The sequence below is a fragment of the Phalacrocorax aristotelis genome, chromosome 13, assembly GCF_949628215.1.
Source record: "Phalacrocorax aristotelis chromosome 13, bGulAri2.1, whole genome shotgun sequence".
NCBI classification, from domain to species: Eukaryota; Metazoa; Chordata; class Aves; order Suliformes; family Phalacrocoracidae; genus Phalacrocorax; species Phalacrocorax aristotelis.
In genome coordinates this window covers 18,832,940-18,847,126 of record NC_134288.1, presented here as the reverse complement: position 1 = coordinate 18,847,126, position 14,187 = coordinate 18,832,940, and the positions used below count along the sequence as shown (strand labels likewise).

The 14,187-nt window shown below is 38.8% G+C and overlaps 1 protein-coding gene across 2 annotated transcripts in view; it reads right to left on the bottom strand.

Moving 5' to 3' along the window:
• Window positions 1-1,218: 1,218 nt before the first annotated feature.
• Window positions 1,219-14,187, bottom strand: part of PREX1 (phosphatidylinositol-3,4,5-trisphosphate dependent Rac exchange factor 1) — a 174,091-nt gene continuing 161,122 nt past the window's right edge. For both annotated transcript variants that reach the window (XM_075109194.1, XM_075109195.1), the window contains exons 30-40: window positions 13,341-13,469; window positions 12,631-12,672; window positions 10,517-10,734; window positions 9,345-9,444; window positions 8,541-8,684; window positions 7,784-7,898; window positions 7,260-7,326; window positions 6,289-6,476; window positions 5,513-5,615; window positions 4,893-4,960; window positions 1,219-2,686 (exon numbers count right to left, since the gene is read on the bottom strand). In XM_075109194.1, the coding sequence (XP_074965295.1) occupies window positions 2,644-2,686; window positions 4,893-4,960; window positions 5,513-5,615; window positions 6,289-6,476; window positions 7,260-7,326; window positions 7,784-7,898; window positions 8,541-8,684; window positions 9,345-9,444; window positions 10,517-10,734; window positions 12,631-12,672; window positions 13,341-13,469 (1,217 nt within the window). In that variant the 3' untranslated portion in view covers window positions 1,219-2,643. The remainder of the gene's footprint in view (window positions 2,687-4,892; window positions 4,961-5,512; window positions 5,616-6,288; window positions 6,477-7,259; window positions 7,327-7,783; window positions 7,899-8,540; window positions 8,685-9,344; window positions 9,445-10,516; window positions 10,735-12,630; window positions 12,673-13,340; window positions 13,470-14,187) is intronic.

Sequence of the window (14,187 nt, the reverse complement as noted above, 5' to 3'; positions counted from 1 at the left end):
ATCAGATGCTCCAGATCTATGAAATCTGCACTCTCTTGGTTGTGGCAGGCCTGATTCTTACTTTGCTTTTAGCCATGGAAATTCTGCAGACCTACTCTCTTTACTTGCAGGTTTGGCTTGTGCATTGCCCTCTTATTTTCCACTTGAACCTGTTCTTTCCAGCACTGGATTCAAACCTTGCAATTTTACACCATCAAAACAGTTGTTTCCTCTTCTACTTTAATAGGAAGCCTGCAGTGAAACCACATCTTGCAGCTGACGCTGCCCAAGCAGGAAGACTTTAGCTCTATGCTGCCAGTTTAGGCTGATATCAAAACCAACTTTTCCATTACAGTTTAAATTTCCGACTCCTCATCGCTCCATACAAATATCAGAATTTAAACTGTTCAACAGAACTTAGAGCTACGGAACTAAAGGGTAAAACAGAAAAATCAGATCATACCTTCTTTCCTTATAATATAAACCATCTTTTAATAATAAAAACTTCTATCGCTTTTTCAAGGAGAATAACACATGCATTTCAATGTAAAACAGTGCACAGTGTAAATGCCCTTAGATACTCTTCCACGCATCTTTAATGTTTACAGTGGCTGCCTAAGTGTGGGCCAGGATCCTCAACAGGTTGTCTAAATTGCTGCAGTTCCGCTGAACAGAGCTGATGTAGACAAAGCGAAGATCTTGGCCTAAGTGTTCTTTCTATTTTTGGGTAATTCCTACAGTTCTTATAATATTAAGCATATTTTATGCTGCAGATTCAGTAAAGAAACATCCATTTCTTCTTGAAACAGCAAAGGGCAAGAATAGCTCTTCTAAAATTAAAAAGAAGTGCATTAAAAAAAAAAAAAGATCTGCTCCTCTGGCTGCAATACAAAATGGATCCTCAGTAACAAACTCCTGTACCTGACAGCTGGCAGATGATGGATTGTCTGTGTTCCGTGCAACAGATTGCTGTAGGTCGGAGGAAACAGTTAAAAGTAAGAGATTAAAACACACACGTTCCTTCCCCAAAATTATTTCAGTCTGTGAGTGAAGAAAAAAAAAATTAAGAGACAAGGTTCAGAACAATCTGCATCCTCAAATTTGTCATAAGCCAGTTTGTGTTGAAGTGTTGAATTTAAGAGACCATCATATCCAAATGGAAAAAGTCTAATTTCAGTTTTTGAGTTGGTTTGGGTGTTAGTAAAATAAAATTAAGCCAGGTAAAAAATGAACAACCTCACAAATAAAAACCCCAAACCTTTATTTCCTGGAATATACATCACTGCAAAGCACTTCTGGATCTCCTAACTGTGAACTGTTTTAAACGAGACTGTGGAGAAACAGAGGAATGGTAAGTTTCCTATACATCCTTCTACTGACACCTGCTACAACTGAAATTCGTTAGTGATTAGGTCGTCATGTTAAGGCACTCACTCCAAAAGATTATTATTTCTGTCCTGAGACTGCCGACATGTTTCAGTTAGTTTCAACCAGTAATTTGGGAAAAAATTACTGTGCTTAGAATAATACTGACAGAATGGAGGACAATATTTCAAACAAGAAAAAATAAAGTACATTATATACCTGATTCCTCTTCTCTTTTAACTTAAAAGCATCCCTAATATATCTTAATAACTGTATTAAAGAGTACTTAAATATTGAAAGATTTTAAATAATGTAGATTTTTTTCAGTAAACTGGGAGTAGCTGTGTAATTGCCAGCATATTGGTCCCATTTTAAACAATATAATTTTTATTTAAATCTTGAATATATAATAGCGTGATTGAAAACACATTCCACTCCACATAAATAACTATAGTTCTTCTGACCTGTTTTAAAAACTACATCTGTTCAAACAATCAGATTATAAGACTGTATTTTTCCTTTGTAAGTTTCCTTTAAAATCCTTCAATCCCAATCTCTTAAATAGTACTGTATATCCAGAGTACATAATAGAGCATTAATAAAAAGAGTTAATCAAAAACCCGAAAGCTACAGTAGGTAAAACGAAGTCATGTTAAGAAGTATTATGGAATGTATACTCTGCAGCATAGAGAGATTGGTTCTCACTGGGCTGAAGTGGAAATTTACTCCAGAAGAAGTTCTTTATGTTCATATTTGAATAAACCATAGATTGTGCTATTTGTTGTTCAAAAGTGCAGGTCAGTTCATGAAATAGTGGTGTTTATGAAGCTACTGCTCAAGGACACTGACCAAAATTATGCTGGCAATTAAATGGATGCCAGATGCAGTACAGGGAGAGAGAGATGCATCATTCTAGGTTTTCTTAACCAATCTGTATCTCGAATTCCACAACTTTTAGGCGGCAGCACAGACAAGTCATTGGTAAAACTGCCCTTTCTTGAAATATTGTCACTTTTCTAGACATCTAGCAAATGGCAGTAACACCCGTCTTAGCTCTGTGGTGTTCGTTGTGAGAATTTCTTCAAGAATTCAAAGAAATACAAGGATCCCTGCACGTGCTGCAGGAGTTCAGAGGCAGATTCTTGGTGCCTGGGTCCAGCAGGTTCATCTCCTACTAAACCAGAGCAATGTCTCTTCCTCTCTTGATTCAGCGCCATCAGTGTCAGTTAGGATGGGTCCTCAGAGCTGTTCATAGTTGAATGCTTTAACGATGCTGCAATGTAGGTGCCTCTCTCACTTTTATAAATCCCCATCTGTAGGTGGCTGGCACAACCTATAGAGCCTTTACGGCAGATAAAGAGTACGGTATTAAATATCATAAGGATGATAACATAAAGTTACTGGTATAGTATACGAGAGTCAACTTCTTTATCATTCTGCAAGCTTTAGAGGTAATCTGATATCAAGAATACCGCTATTTTTAATTTTACTAATTGCAAAATCAGAAGTGCTACTAGTGACTTACTAACTACAGTATATACAATCATTGTATAAATACTATTTGAGACTTTCCATCACTCTCTTAACTTTAGCCCAATTTGGGTCTTCAACAGTCCCTTCTCTCAATTTCTTTTGTTTTAAACCCAGTTCAGCGTTTTTCCTGAACATACAAGTTCACCCCTCATACAAATTGGGGTACCAAACAGATAAAAGAACATATTTACTTGTTGCCATGGTTGAACAAACTTGAAAATTAGTAAGAATGTCTTTGGATAAATTTTTTGCATCACAAGATTAGCAAATTGAGACCAGTGGTTACCCCTAGGTGCATCTTGTCTGTCATTCATATATGACTGCTTGTGGTGTCTTTTTCTACTTTACATTTGAATAAACGCAAATCTTTTATAACTTCTCTTTCAAGCCTGCTACTACAGTGATTGAGAGACCTCAACGCTAGCAAATATAGTCTTGTAGAATTAACATTAATTCACCAGATCTCCTTTTAAGTTGGCTCAGTTTTATTTCACATTATGATGGTGGAACCCAATAGGAACACATGTATCTGAGCTTTATTGCCATGAAATAAGCCAAGTAAATAGTCCTGGAATTTGTCATTGTGATTCAGAGCGCATACGAAAGAAGAGAAATGCCTCAGCTTATGATTTCTTTGTAAAGCTGTTTCTCTTTGAACACAGCATGCTGTTAAGGTCATAAAAATGGAACCAAAGTAATGTACGGCCATTAATGAGGCAAAATAACCATGCTGCTAAGACACTGATTTATGGCACTAGGGACACGGTACAGGAGCCAACACAGACTATTATTTTATTCCTTTTGAGATAATAATTACAAACCAACAGAAGGATAAGGTTCTAAATGCGAATTATCATTCTTTATAAGGTCTCTGAGAAAATAAACCAAGGCCAGACTGTTACAGTAAGCATCATCACAGTCTCTAAAGTTTAAAATGATTTCCTATAAACATTTTGAGGAGGAGCAGATAGGAGAGAAAAAAAAATTAAAAAGAGGTGGGGCTTACTTAGACTAACTCAGAAGTCTTAATGGGTGTATAAGATATCAGTGTTTTAAGGAAGTCTTCCTGACACTGAACAAACATGTTCTTTGTAGGACACTAGCACTAGCAAATACACTCACTCTATCTGAAGGGTTGGCACAGACTTTACTAGATATTTTCTGATGCAGATTCCTTCATGCTAGAACTGTTTTGCCCTCATGTAAACAATGCCACTAACAAGAGTAGAAACAGAAGTTTCTCTGATATTTGTAGAGACTGATTATGTACATATTGTTATCTAATCATGATCATTTGTTACTACCATTGTGGGAAAAGGCTGTGTTACAGTTCATTAAAGAATATTATCTTCTCACCAATATATTAAATTGGAGGAAATTGACCAGAAAGAGATACTTTCCTTAAAAATAAAGGTATTCTTATCATGTAGAGAGATGATGAATGTCTCTAGCTACCATTAGGTGCAGTAGCGTTCACCAATGTACAGTGCTTTCCAAAGCTGTCTTCTAGACAAAAACATACATGTCTGCTGGGCAACCGATCTTCCTTAGAGCTGCGTTACTTGAAGTGCTTGCTCTTAAACCTGCTCTGCCATAACTGAAGAGTCAAGCTCTTCTAAGCACACAATAGCATTAGCCTAGGAATTATCTTTGCACATCTGCAGTCAGATTTGCCATTCAGGAAATTTTCTTTCTAAGCATTCCACAGATGGCTGTCAATCACAAGCTTTGCCAACTCTCAGCAACAGTCCAAAAAAGACCCTTCTTTCTGAGCAGTTATTTTTTATTCAGAAAATGCAGAAACCTTTGAAGTTAATGATGTGCAAACTGTAAGCAGCAAAGCTGATGAATCTACAGTGCTCTTAGTTTAGCACAGTGAGAATGAAAAAAAGGAATTTTTTCTTTTTTTCCACTATTACTACTAAGGAGAACTTTGGTTATAACAGGAACTCCACAATTATTACAGAGGCATAAAACCAGCACTCAGATGAAGTGCATAATACATAATAACCTACCGAGGTGCACACTGTGGCATTTGGTCCATCACTTTCAGATTCTTGGCAGAGATTTCAACCCTTGGTCCCTAAGGAAACAGAGAATTTATGGTACTGACAGTATCGATAAAGCACCTGATCCTTAGGGGAAAGTATTATAATAGGAGTATGGTTTCTATCTAAGAATCCATTAACTACTTTTAGAAGATTTGGAATCCACTAGGGGGATACGTTAGTCATCTGTGTTTACTTAAAAGATGGAATTAGTCCCAAAGCACTTTACAAGCACTGCTGCCTACCACTAGGGAATTTCTACTATTTAACACTGTGATTGAGACTTGGTTTTTTGTATACAGAAATTGTCTAAAATATACTGGATAGTCTCTACTTTCTAACCATCAAGGTACACTCTTTAAATAATGTACACTAAGGCATATATTTTAATTGCTGTAATGGCTGTACATGCAAAAGTAAATTAGTTCCTGTCAAATATATCTGTAACTACTCAGACATTAATAGAAATTTGGCTCTATGGGTTTGTACTGCACAAAATACAGTGCCACATCAAAATAAACTGGTGTTTGTACAATGATGTTACTGGAATGGAAACAGTGGCATGTAGCAGACACACATCCACTTACTTGCTTTCGCATGATGTCTGTAGCTTGCATGATACACTTGGGCAAAAGCCCATGACTTCGAGCCAGTATGGCTGCTTGCTCCAGAGACACACTCAGTGTACTTCTGAACATGGGAAAAAGAGATATGAAATCACAGGCCATATTTAAAAATGTATAAATGGGTATGTACAGCACACTTACCTGTTAAGTATGACTTCTGTTAGTGTTCTTATATTTAGTTTTGGGTTTTTTTTTTTAACTTAAAAAACTATAAAATTACTTCAGTCCTGCAGTTACAGTCTCGTTACACCTAGATACTGCGATTGTTTGAATCTCCAGCATCATTACTACAAGGCCGTGTTTCAGTGCTCTTCTGCACTGATTCATATAAAGTTATCCACAAATGAATCTTTTCTTTAGTCACTGATTTTGAGACACTGGAAGAACAGTGTTGTGTTTAGAATCTGCTTGCACACACCAAGATTCTAAAGCTATTTTTGAGCAACTTCCTACATTTTCAGTCTGTGACAGAAGACAACGTTGACTAAAAGTTATATGCAATGAGATCACTCAGTCAGTTACACTGAAACATAAAAAAGTTTGTGTGTCATCTCAATACTCATTAACAAAAGTATTAGAAGTCACAACCTTCCCTAAAATAAAGATGGCAGTAGATTTAGGTCCTTCTCATATTCCCTTGCCATCTACCTTTCTATTGCTTTGAAAAGAACCAAATATATTGCTCATATTTCTGGAAAGGGCAAAAGTTCTCATCACACAGGTTTCTTAAAGCTCACCTCTGCATCCCAGTGCCACACATAGTAATCTGACAGGCTCCAAGTCGATAACAGAGCTCAGAGGATATGGGCAGCAGGCCAGCTCCTGATGTGTTACTGCTAGAATATCCTGCCTGGGCTGGTTTTGCATTAATGAAAGACTTCATCAGCCTGCAAAGCTCATCCATTGCATTAATGGGGCGAATAAGCTAAACAAAGCAATTAAAAAAAAAGATTAAAAAAGCAAGCATCAGTGGCACACTTGTACCTTCAGTTATAAAGACATCTACAATTCTTTGTCCTATGTCAAAGCACAGTAATCTACACAAGAGTAACTGCCACACAGTAACAACTATTTAAAATATATATGAACTTTGGAAGTGGAAAAATACAAATAATTACTTGGGCTTGGGGCAATTTTTTTGCAACTACCACAAGTCACATAGATTGCTTATGATGTATATTACAATTGCAAAGATAGTATCTGATTTTGTCTTCCCTCCAGCAGTATTTAATGCCTTATATACATATATTCACATATGTCACTGGCTCCGGTTAGACAGACTGTCTTTATATGAGATGCTGGGAAGCACTATTTTCCTGTTGTTTTCTTCTATAACTGTGAACAAAGCATAACTTGCAAACTGAATGTTCGTTCATTTTCATGCATCTGTGGGAGAGGAAATTTAATTCACCCTGTCTATCAGATACTGTATATAGCAGGGGCAGTCAGGGTGATATGGAATCTTATTAGTGCCTAAATTAAGGGTTCTGTCACTACCCCAGTTCTGCACATTTTCTTCTAAACGAAAGAACTGTAGCCAAACTTCAGAGAAATTCACATCACTTCTTTAGGGTAGGAAGCATTTTAAAAATTATGTTTGGGTTTGTACAGGTCTACCGTATGGGTATTCCACAGCTGGGAATTTAGAGATGTAGAAATAGTATTTCTGTGAGACAATTAATTGTAGAAATAAACACAGCAACAATACCTGGTCAATCTTCACTGCAGTAGTATTGGAATCAGTGGGCAAGTTTGATCTCTCTAGGTAAAATGTCCTGCAAAAAGGCAAGGAAGGACTACATTAGTTGGTGTCTCTCATTTCAGGCACATGTATGTATACTATCTTGTATAAAACATTTGAGAAGTCTATGCTAAAAATCTTGTACTTCAAGATCTGCTTTCTTATTGAACCATTTTGACTGCAGTAATTTAAAGAGTCTGTACTAAAATAGTCCAAATCCCCCTTTTAATGTAATTTTAGCTCTGCACAAAATTCTGAAGTCAAATTAGATGGGAATTTCATCCTGTACAGAGCACTACTTCAGAACGAGCTTAACTATGGGAAGAAAATTAACAAGTTTCCCACACAATGAGGATCTCCAAAAATCATATTTGTACAAGGAACGGAGTCTCTTTTTCATTAAAAAAGTATCTTTTTCATTAAACGTTAAGGTCCTTCGCAAGGAGCGCTCTTTTCAATGTCGTTTAAGGCAAAGGAGAAGCATGAAATACCTGAGTTTACGGTAGTATTGCTGCACTTTTTCAAGTGAAATACTGTTCATTTGCTGTGGAAGTTCTTCTAGAGATGAGCCACCTGGTTGTGATTGCCCCTCCATACTCTCCAGAGCTGAAGAAGAAAACATTTTACTAAACTTAGTAGTTTTCTTTTTATTCATTTATTTATCTATCTATCATCTCACTGCCTAGCAAATGACCGTGCGATCACGGCAAGGCTGACTCTGTTACTGCATAAATTTAATGCATTTCCCAGTATGGGAGTATAGTGGTAATATCATAAAAGCTAGCTTCACAGAAAGCAGTTCTATCTAACAGTGATTACTGTCCACTAATATCCCTTTGAAGGAAATTTCCTGTATTGCATTTTGGTGTGAATATCTGCTTATCAAGCCAATATCCAGCCCAGGTGATTCTGTCATGTGTATGCTTTTAAACACACTTATCTGTAGCCTGGGAACACTTCCTGATACCATACTAGATCAGATTGTCCATTTAGTCCAATATGATGCCTCTATGGCCTTTACAGGAAGGCATAAAAAAGCTCCAAATGGGCATATCTTGTTCTCATGACTGTGTCTTATTCCAAAATCTAGCACTCCCCAGGTCCTCCTAGAATAGAAACATCTGCTTCTTAAATATATCTGTAGTTCTCAACAGCATTATGTTAAGAGCTTCATGGTCATTCTTTATTTTCAATCTTTTAACATCATCAAGTTAGCTTATTTCGCTCAAGAAAGCTTTTTATAGATACCTTTTGAAAAGAGCACCGTGTGCAGTTTCAAGCTTCCCCCATTCTGAAACCGAGAAGGCAGCTTGGAGAAGTAGTAGCTGTCAAGATAAAAGATAACCTTCAAGGCCTGACGACTTCCTTCAATGTGGTAGAAAACATGAGCATCTGGAGAAACAAAGATAAAACACTTGCTGCTTTACCACAGTAGAAGAAATGTGAAACCATTGCTCTCTGAGTTTGTTAGATTATCTAATGAGATTTCGTATCTCCACCATTAGATGAACGAGGGAGAGCCTTTACTGAGAGAATGCAGGCTCTGAAATATTATACTTAAAAAGATATACAGTTAACATAACCTAGCATTACGTTTGATGCTAATACAATAAACATGGTTAATAATTAAAATCCCATCTTATTTCATGGCATCTTATAGTCAGTAAACATGGAGAGAGATCTGGCAGGGTGGAACACAGGACACAGAAGAGCTGGGGAGAGACAGTCCTTCTACTTTAGGTAATGTGCAAACATCTGTCAGAAACTGTTCATCATCTGTCATATCTACCTGCATGCGAAATCACACTGGTAAGGTACGCTGTCACAGACCATAGTTACAAATCACAGAACGTGCCAACAGCATCCCACTACATCAGTCCTGCTTTTTATGCTGTGGGTTTGCAGTGGTAGCTGAGGGAATGCAACAGCGCTTCAGAGAAGCTGCTCACTGGTCTGCAGGTGTGACATGGTGTGCTATATTCATAATCATGGAGGATATTAACCCATAAAACAAACAAGAAAAAAGGAGCTTCAAAGAAAGAGAATACTCACTTGCTACGAGACTTTCATCCAGCTGCTTGAAATAGACAGCAACTTTGTCCAGTTCAGTCAGAGTGACCTGGACATCTTCCAGCATGGTACGCTCCTCCTTCTGTAGAGGAAAGGACCAGATATAAATAGGTTATAATCTGCCAGAAAAAGATCAGTGTCAGGAAGGTATAGTTGTTACAGGCATGCTTTGGTTCAAGAGACCTAGAACAGAATGCGGAGCTTTCCAGTAACTCCATCCTAGCCAGGTAATTACTAATGGCTCTTTAACTTTGTGATACAAGTTTAGCTACCCTTTGCTTAGATGTCATTTGATGGGAGTCACAGAGAGTAGAGAGGATTAAGGAGTGAATAAAGTTGAAAGGCTCTCTTTCTCCAAACGTTATACCTACAAATGTGAAGAACAGCCTCTCGGTTGCTGCGAAATAGATGTCCATACATTCCATACAATGTGAAGACATAGTAGTTACATATGCATACAGTTTGGATTGTATTTAAAAAAACCACCCCACACTCAATCCACAATGCTTACAAAGTCCAAAAAAAGGTCATTCCTCTACAGTGTCAGAGCTACTTGTCTTTGTTTATGCTCCTTTTTTCTTAATATTTTTAGAGTTACGGTAGCTTATCTACTGTAGCTGTGGCTTTTCTGTTCATTAGGTGCAGATGAACTGTGCAAGACCAGCTCCTCTCCTCCTTAGACATGGTCCCTCAAATACCAGCACCACGGAAGTGAGACCTGCAGTCTATCGAGTCTATAAAAGCATCTGGTGTTATGAACAAAAGCCTAGATTTTCATGTTGTCCAAACTCTTGAAATACTCAGAACTTTTTCACCTGTTTGTTGAAATGTGTGTTTTCACCAGAAGATGGCAGGCCACGCACGTGTTACCAACAACTGAGTGGTTAAAAACCTCCCTAAATGCAGCAGCATTACTCCAAATACAAAGACAGATTCTTCTAGTGTGACAGCGGGGCTGGTATTTGTGAGGAGATGAAAACGATGGGATATGGAATATTGACACATGGTTGTCAGCAGCGGGAATCCCCAGAGATTGCTGTAGTGAGAGTCTAAACATGCTGCTAGAAAGAAGGGCCCCGACTGTGCTGCGAGTGGCAGAGAAGCATACAGGGAAGTGTGAGCAGACCCAAGGGTGCCACAACTCTTCATCTTACCACAGTGGGGGAGAGAAGAGACTGGTAGTTTAGTAAAACACCAGTGGCTGCTATCTGCTCCAGCCACTTTCTGCTGGCGTCTCTGCTGCTCTCTTCGTATTCCCCGTTGTTGTTGTATCGATAGTTGAGAGCAGCCAGTAACTGCTCTGAAAAGGTGCAAATAGCAGCCACAAGAGACTGACAGAAGATGGAATCACGTCTCAGCTGTAGCTCAGTATCTGCCAGAGAAGGGGAGAGAAGCATGAAGAAGTCATGAGTATACTTATATTTAATCTCACTGCCAAAGAAGCAGTTTGCACGCACGTCTGTGTGCATGACAATTGGTTTCTGCTGTAGCTTTGCACAGACTTAACAGATAACCTCTACTTGCCGTGTGACCTGGGTATATGGCATACACCCAGCATACTCAGCAGACAGCATAGCTGGAGTACACGCATGTTTGAAAATTTTCTAGTCCACTTGACTCTTTATTACTACCTCTGCCATCTGCCTGCTCATTCTTCTGACTGGGAAGAGCTGTAACTCCTTAGCGCCATATCCAGACCGGTTCCCTTCTTTTGGTGTTTACAAACGCAACAGAATTCTTGAAAGAAGGTCTCTGCCATTACTTCTCTCCTGGGCTTTATTAGAGATTCATCTTCCCCCATCTGTCTGTATTTTGTGGTCTTCCCATATGCTTAATGCATTAACTGGGCCTGCCCATACGGTACCAATTGGTTTATGTTTCCTGGGAGAATTTCCCCTGTGTTAACTTTGCTTCCAGTCCACCTGCCAGGCAGCCACATGCTGGTCAAATCAGCCTCGTCACACTTAAGGGGATTGCAGGCCAAAGAGGCACATGAATAAGTGAAGAGCTACTTCCTAGGCACCCGAGGTTCCCTCAGCAGGCACTGCAGTACAGCAGCCTCTCATTATCAAGGCACCGTTACCCAGAGAAAGAAGCAGAAGACATCACCAAGAGGCTATGAAGACCTGGATTATTTTTATAAAGCACTGAACACAACAGACCGACTAATACACTCCAGGCCCTGGGCCATATTCTCAACTTAAGGGCAACCACTCTTCCTAGCAGTACAGAGGTGTACTGCTGGAAGTTAAGGCAAAGAGAGCTTAGGACTGCCCTCAAGGCAAGGGAATCCCTGGTGTCATAAAGCTGCCTTAGCCAGTTCAGTGCCATCTGTTCCTCCATCCTTTCCAGAGGATGTTCATGGAAATGCTGCAGGGGATGGGGCGCAGGAGAGACTTAGGGAGTCACTATGTCTGCTATCAGTAAAAACAGCCTTTATGGGCACTAGACTGATGCCACAGGCTGGTTTGGACAGACTCATGGACCAGCCCTGGCAGGAGCTGAGAATTGACTTAGAGCCATATAAATATCTCATCTTCATTCTATGAAGACTTGAGAATCAAATCTGGGACCGTGAAATAACAACAGTCTATTCCAGCTATTCATTACCTCATTTTCAAACAAAAGTACACCAAGTCAGTGTTTCAATTACAAAAAGACTGCATGTGCACTTCTGGGAAAGGCCTGTCCCTTGATCTGTGAGCACAATATTTTGTGCATGGTAATGGATTAATTAATGATGTCCACAGTGTATTTAGGTTCTGCCTGCACATTAAGGCTCTTAGTCTGCTCCTGGCTATAATTTCAGTATTCACAATCCTAACTCCTCACATGCCTGCTGTGTTTGGAAAGATGACAGAGTCCATGGTCTCACAGAAAGTTGTGCAATAGGTCTCATTTTTGCTGCATGTTCTCACCACAGCAGGAAACAGTAAAGGCCATCTGGGAAGGAGGATTGTACAAAGGAAAAAATGAAGACAGTAAAAAAAGAAAAAACAGTGCTTGTGAAACATCAGCAACCAGCCAGGTAATGCAAGAAGCCTACAGTGAATTGAAATAATGTAAACTGAAGAACAGGTGTTAGATGCATGGAAAAAAGTTGCCCTACATGCAGAGCATGAGAAATGTTAGCATCAAATGCCAGGGAAAAACCTAAATGCTAAGGAAAAACATAACATTCTGATGTATGCACATGCATGCACATAAAACTGCAAGTGTTATGGACTTCTGTATAAATGATGTTTTGCAAAAAATCAACCTCCCTTACCTGTGCATTTTAACAAGGCCAAAAGCAGCTGATTCTTCCCATCTAGAACAGCGAAGAAAAGGAATGCTTTAGTCACCATGATACCAAGGTAGATTTGATTGCATTTGGTTAACAGTCTCCTCATTCCCCGTAATCCCTGACCCCTACGTGGCCATTTCTATTTACTCTAGTAGTCCTTACTCATACAGACACGTTAATGACTGAAAAAGAAACAAGGTGTAAATCAAAGAGTTTTACAGGCTAAATGCTCTTTTAACTATCAGGAATTATTTGAAACAAATTGCACATGTAGGTGAACGCCTAAGGAGGTGATTGCTGCACAGTAAACATCAGATTCAGCTCAACTGGGCTGCAATGGTTTAAGATCTTGTAGTATCTGATTAGACTATTATATTGGAATATACTAAGCATCTGTCTCTTCCTTTTCTAAAAGGGCTGTAAAAAGCACAGGGAAATAGATCAGTCCGATATCAATCTGTCTGAATGGGCTCAAGAAATGAAATAAGGGAGAGAAAGTTCTTTGGAATTGCTGCACAGGTGAGATTTTAACATACAGCACTGGGACTCTGCAAACAATAACCTGTTACCTGTTCTTCTCCAGTGCCCAGTACAGCCCTGTTACAAACTGAGATAAAATGAACTGCTAGACTTGATTAGATCAAGATCTTTTCGCCCTGAGGCTAATAACATAGCTTTCCTTATTTACAGACCTTCCACATGTTTTTGTATGATTTCAACAAGGTTCTTGATGCGCAGTGGAAGGTTCCATGGATCTTCTTGAATGCTGGCTTGAATATTATTCCGGCACCTAACTGTGGTTTCTTCTTTCTGTTTAAATTCTAGAAAAAATGGAGTTTGTTAGCCATTAAGGAAATGCTACAGAGCTGAGAGTGGCTTGTGTGTTATATTGTGTATACAGATGAAAGCAGAGATCTAATACAGAAGGAAAAAAGGCTATTCCTATAATCTCTTGATCAGCAGTCTACTAGCATTGTTTTCAGGATTGTGGACTAAAAATCGTGTACTTGGGTGACATGCACAGTGAAGGAAGCTTTGCACTACTCAGAAAGCACAGAATTCCCTTCTGTTCTCTCTGCCTTCCATAATGTGCAGGCAGCTCTGTTGGGTAGATCTAGAGTCTCTGGCTGTGCGGAATCAGATCAACTTTTTGACTGCAGCTATCACATCCCATAATACTGATGATAAGTTATAAAATATTCTGCTTTTTTTCACATGACAGAAGCTAATTTTTTAATTACAAAGTAGAAGATTTATTTTCCATGCCTTAGCTATATAGCTAAGCCAAATACCCCATTGTTGGTGATAAAATGCATAGGCAGAGAAACACAGAAAAACTGTGCCAAAAAACTGCTCATGAACAGAAATGAGATAGCGTTCAAATTTACATCCATCACTGAAAGATGTCTATGGTAGCTATTAAACAGACACTTTGGTCCAGGATTCCAGCTGAATGTAAGCAGGGCTTGTCTGTTCCTTAGTATAATGAATGTGGGAACATCAGTTAACTAAAAAACTCTCTCAGTGTAAATAATCTAG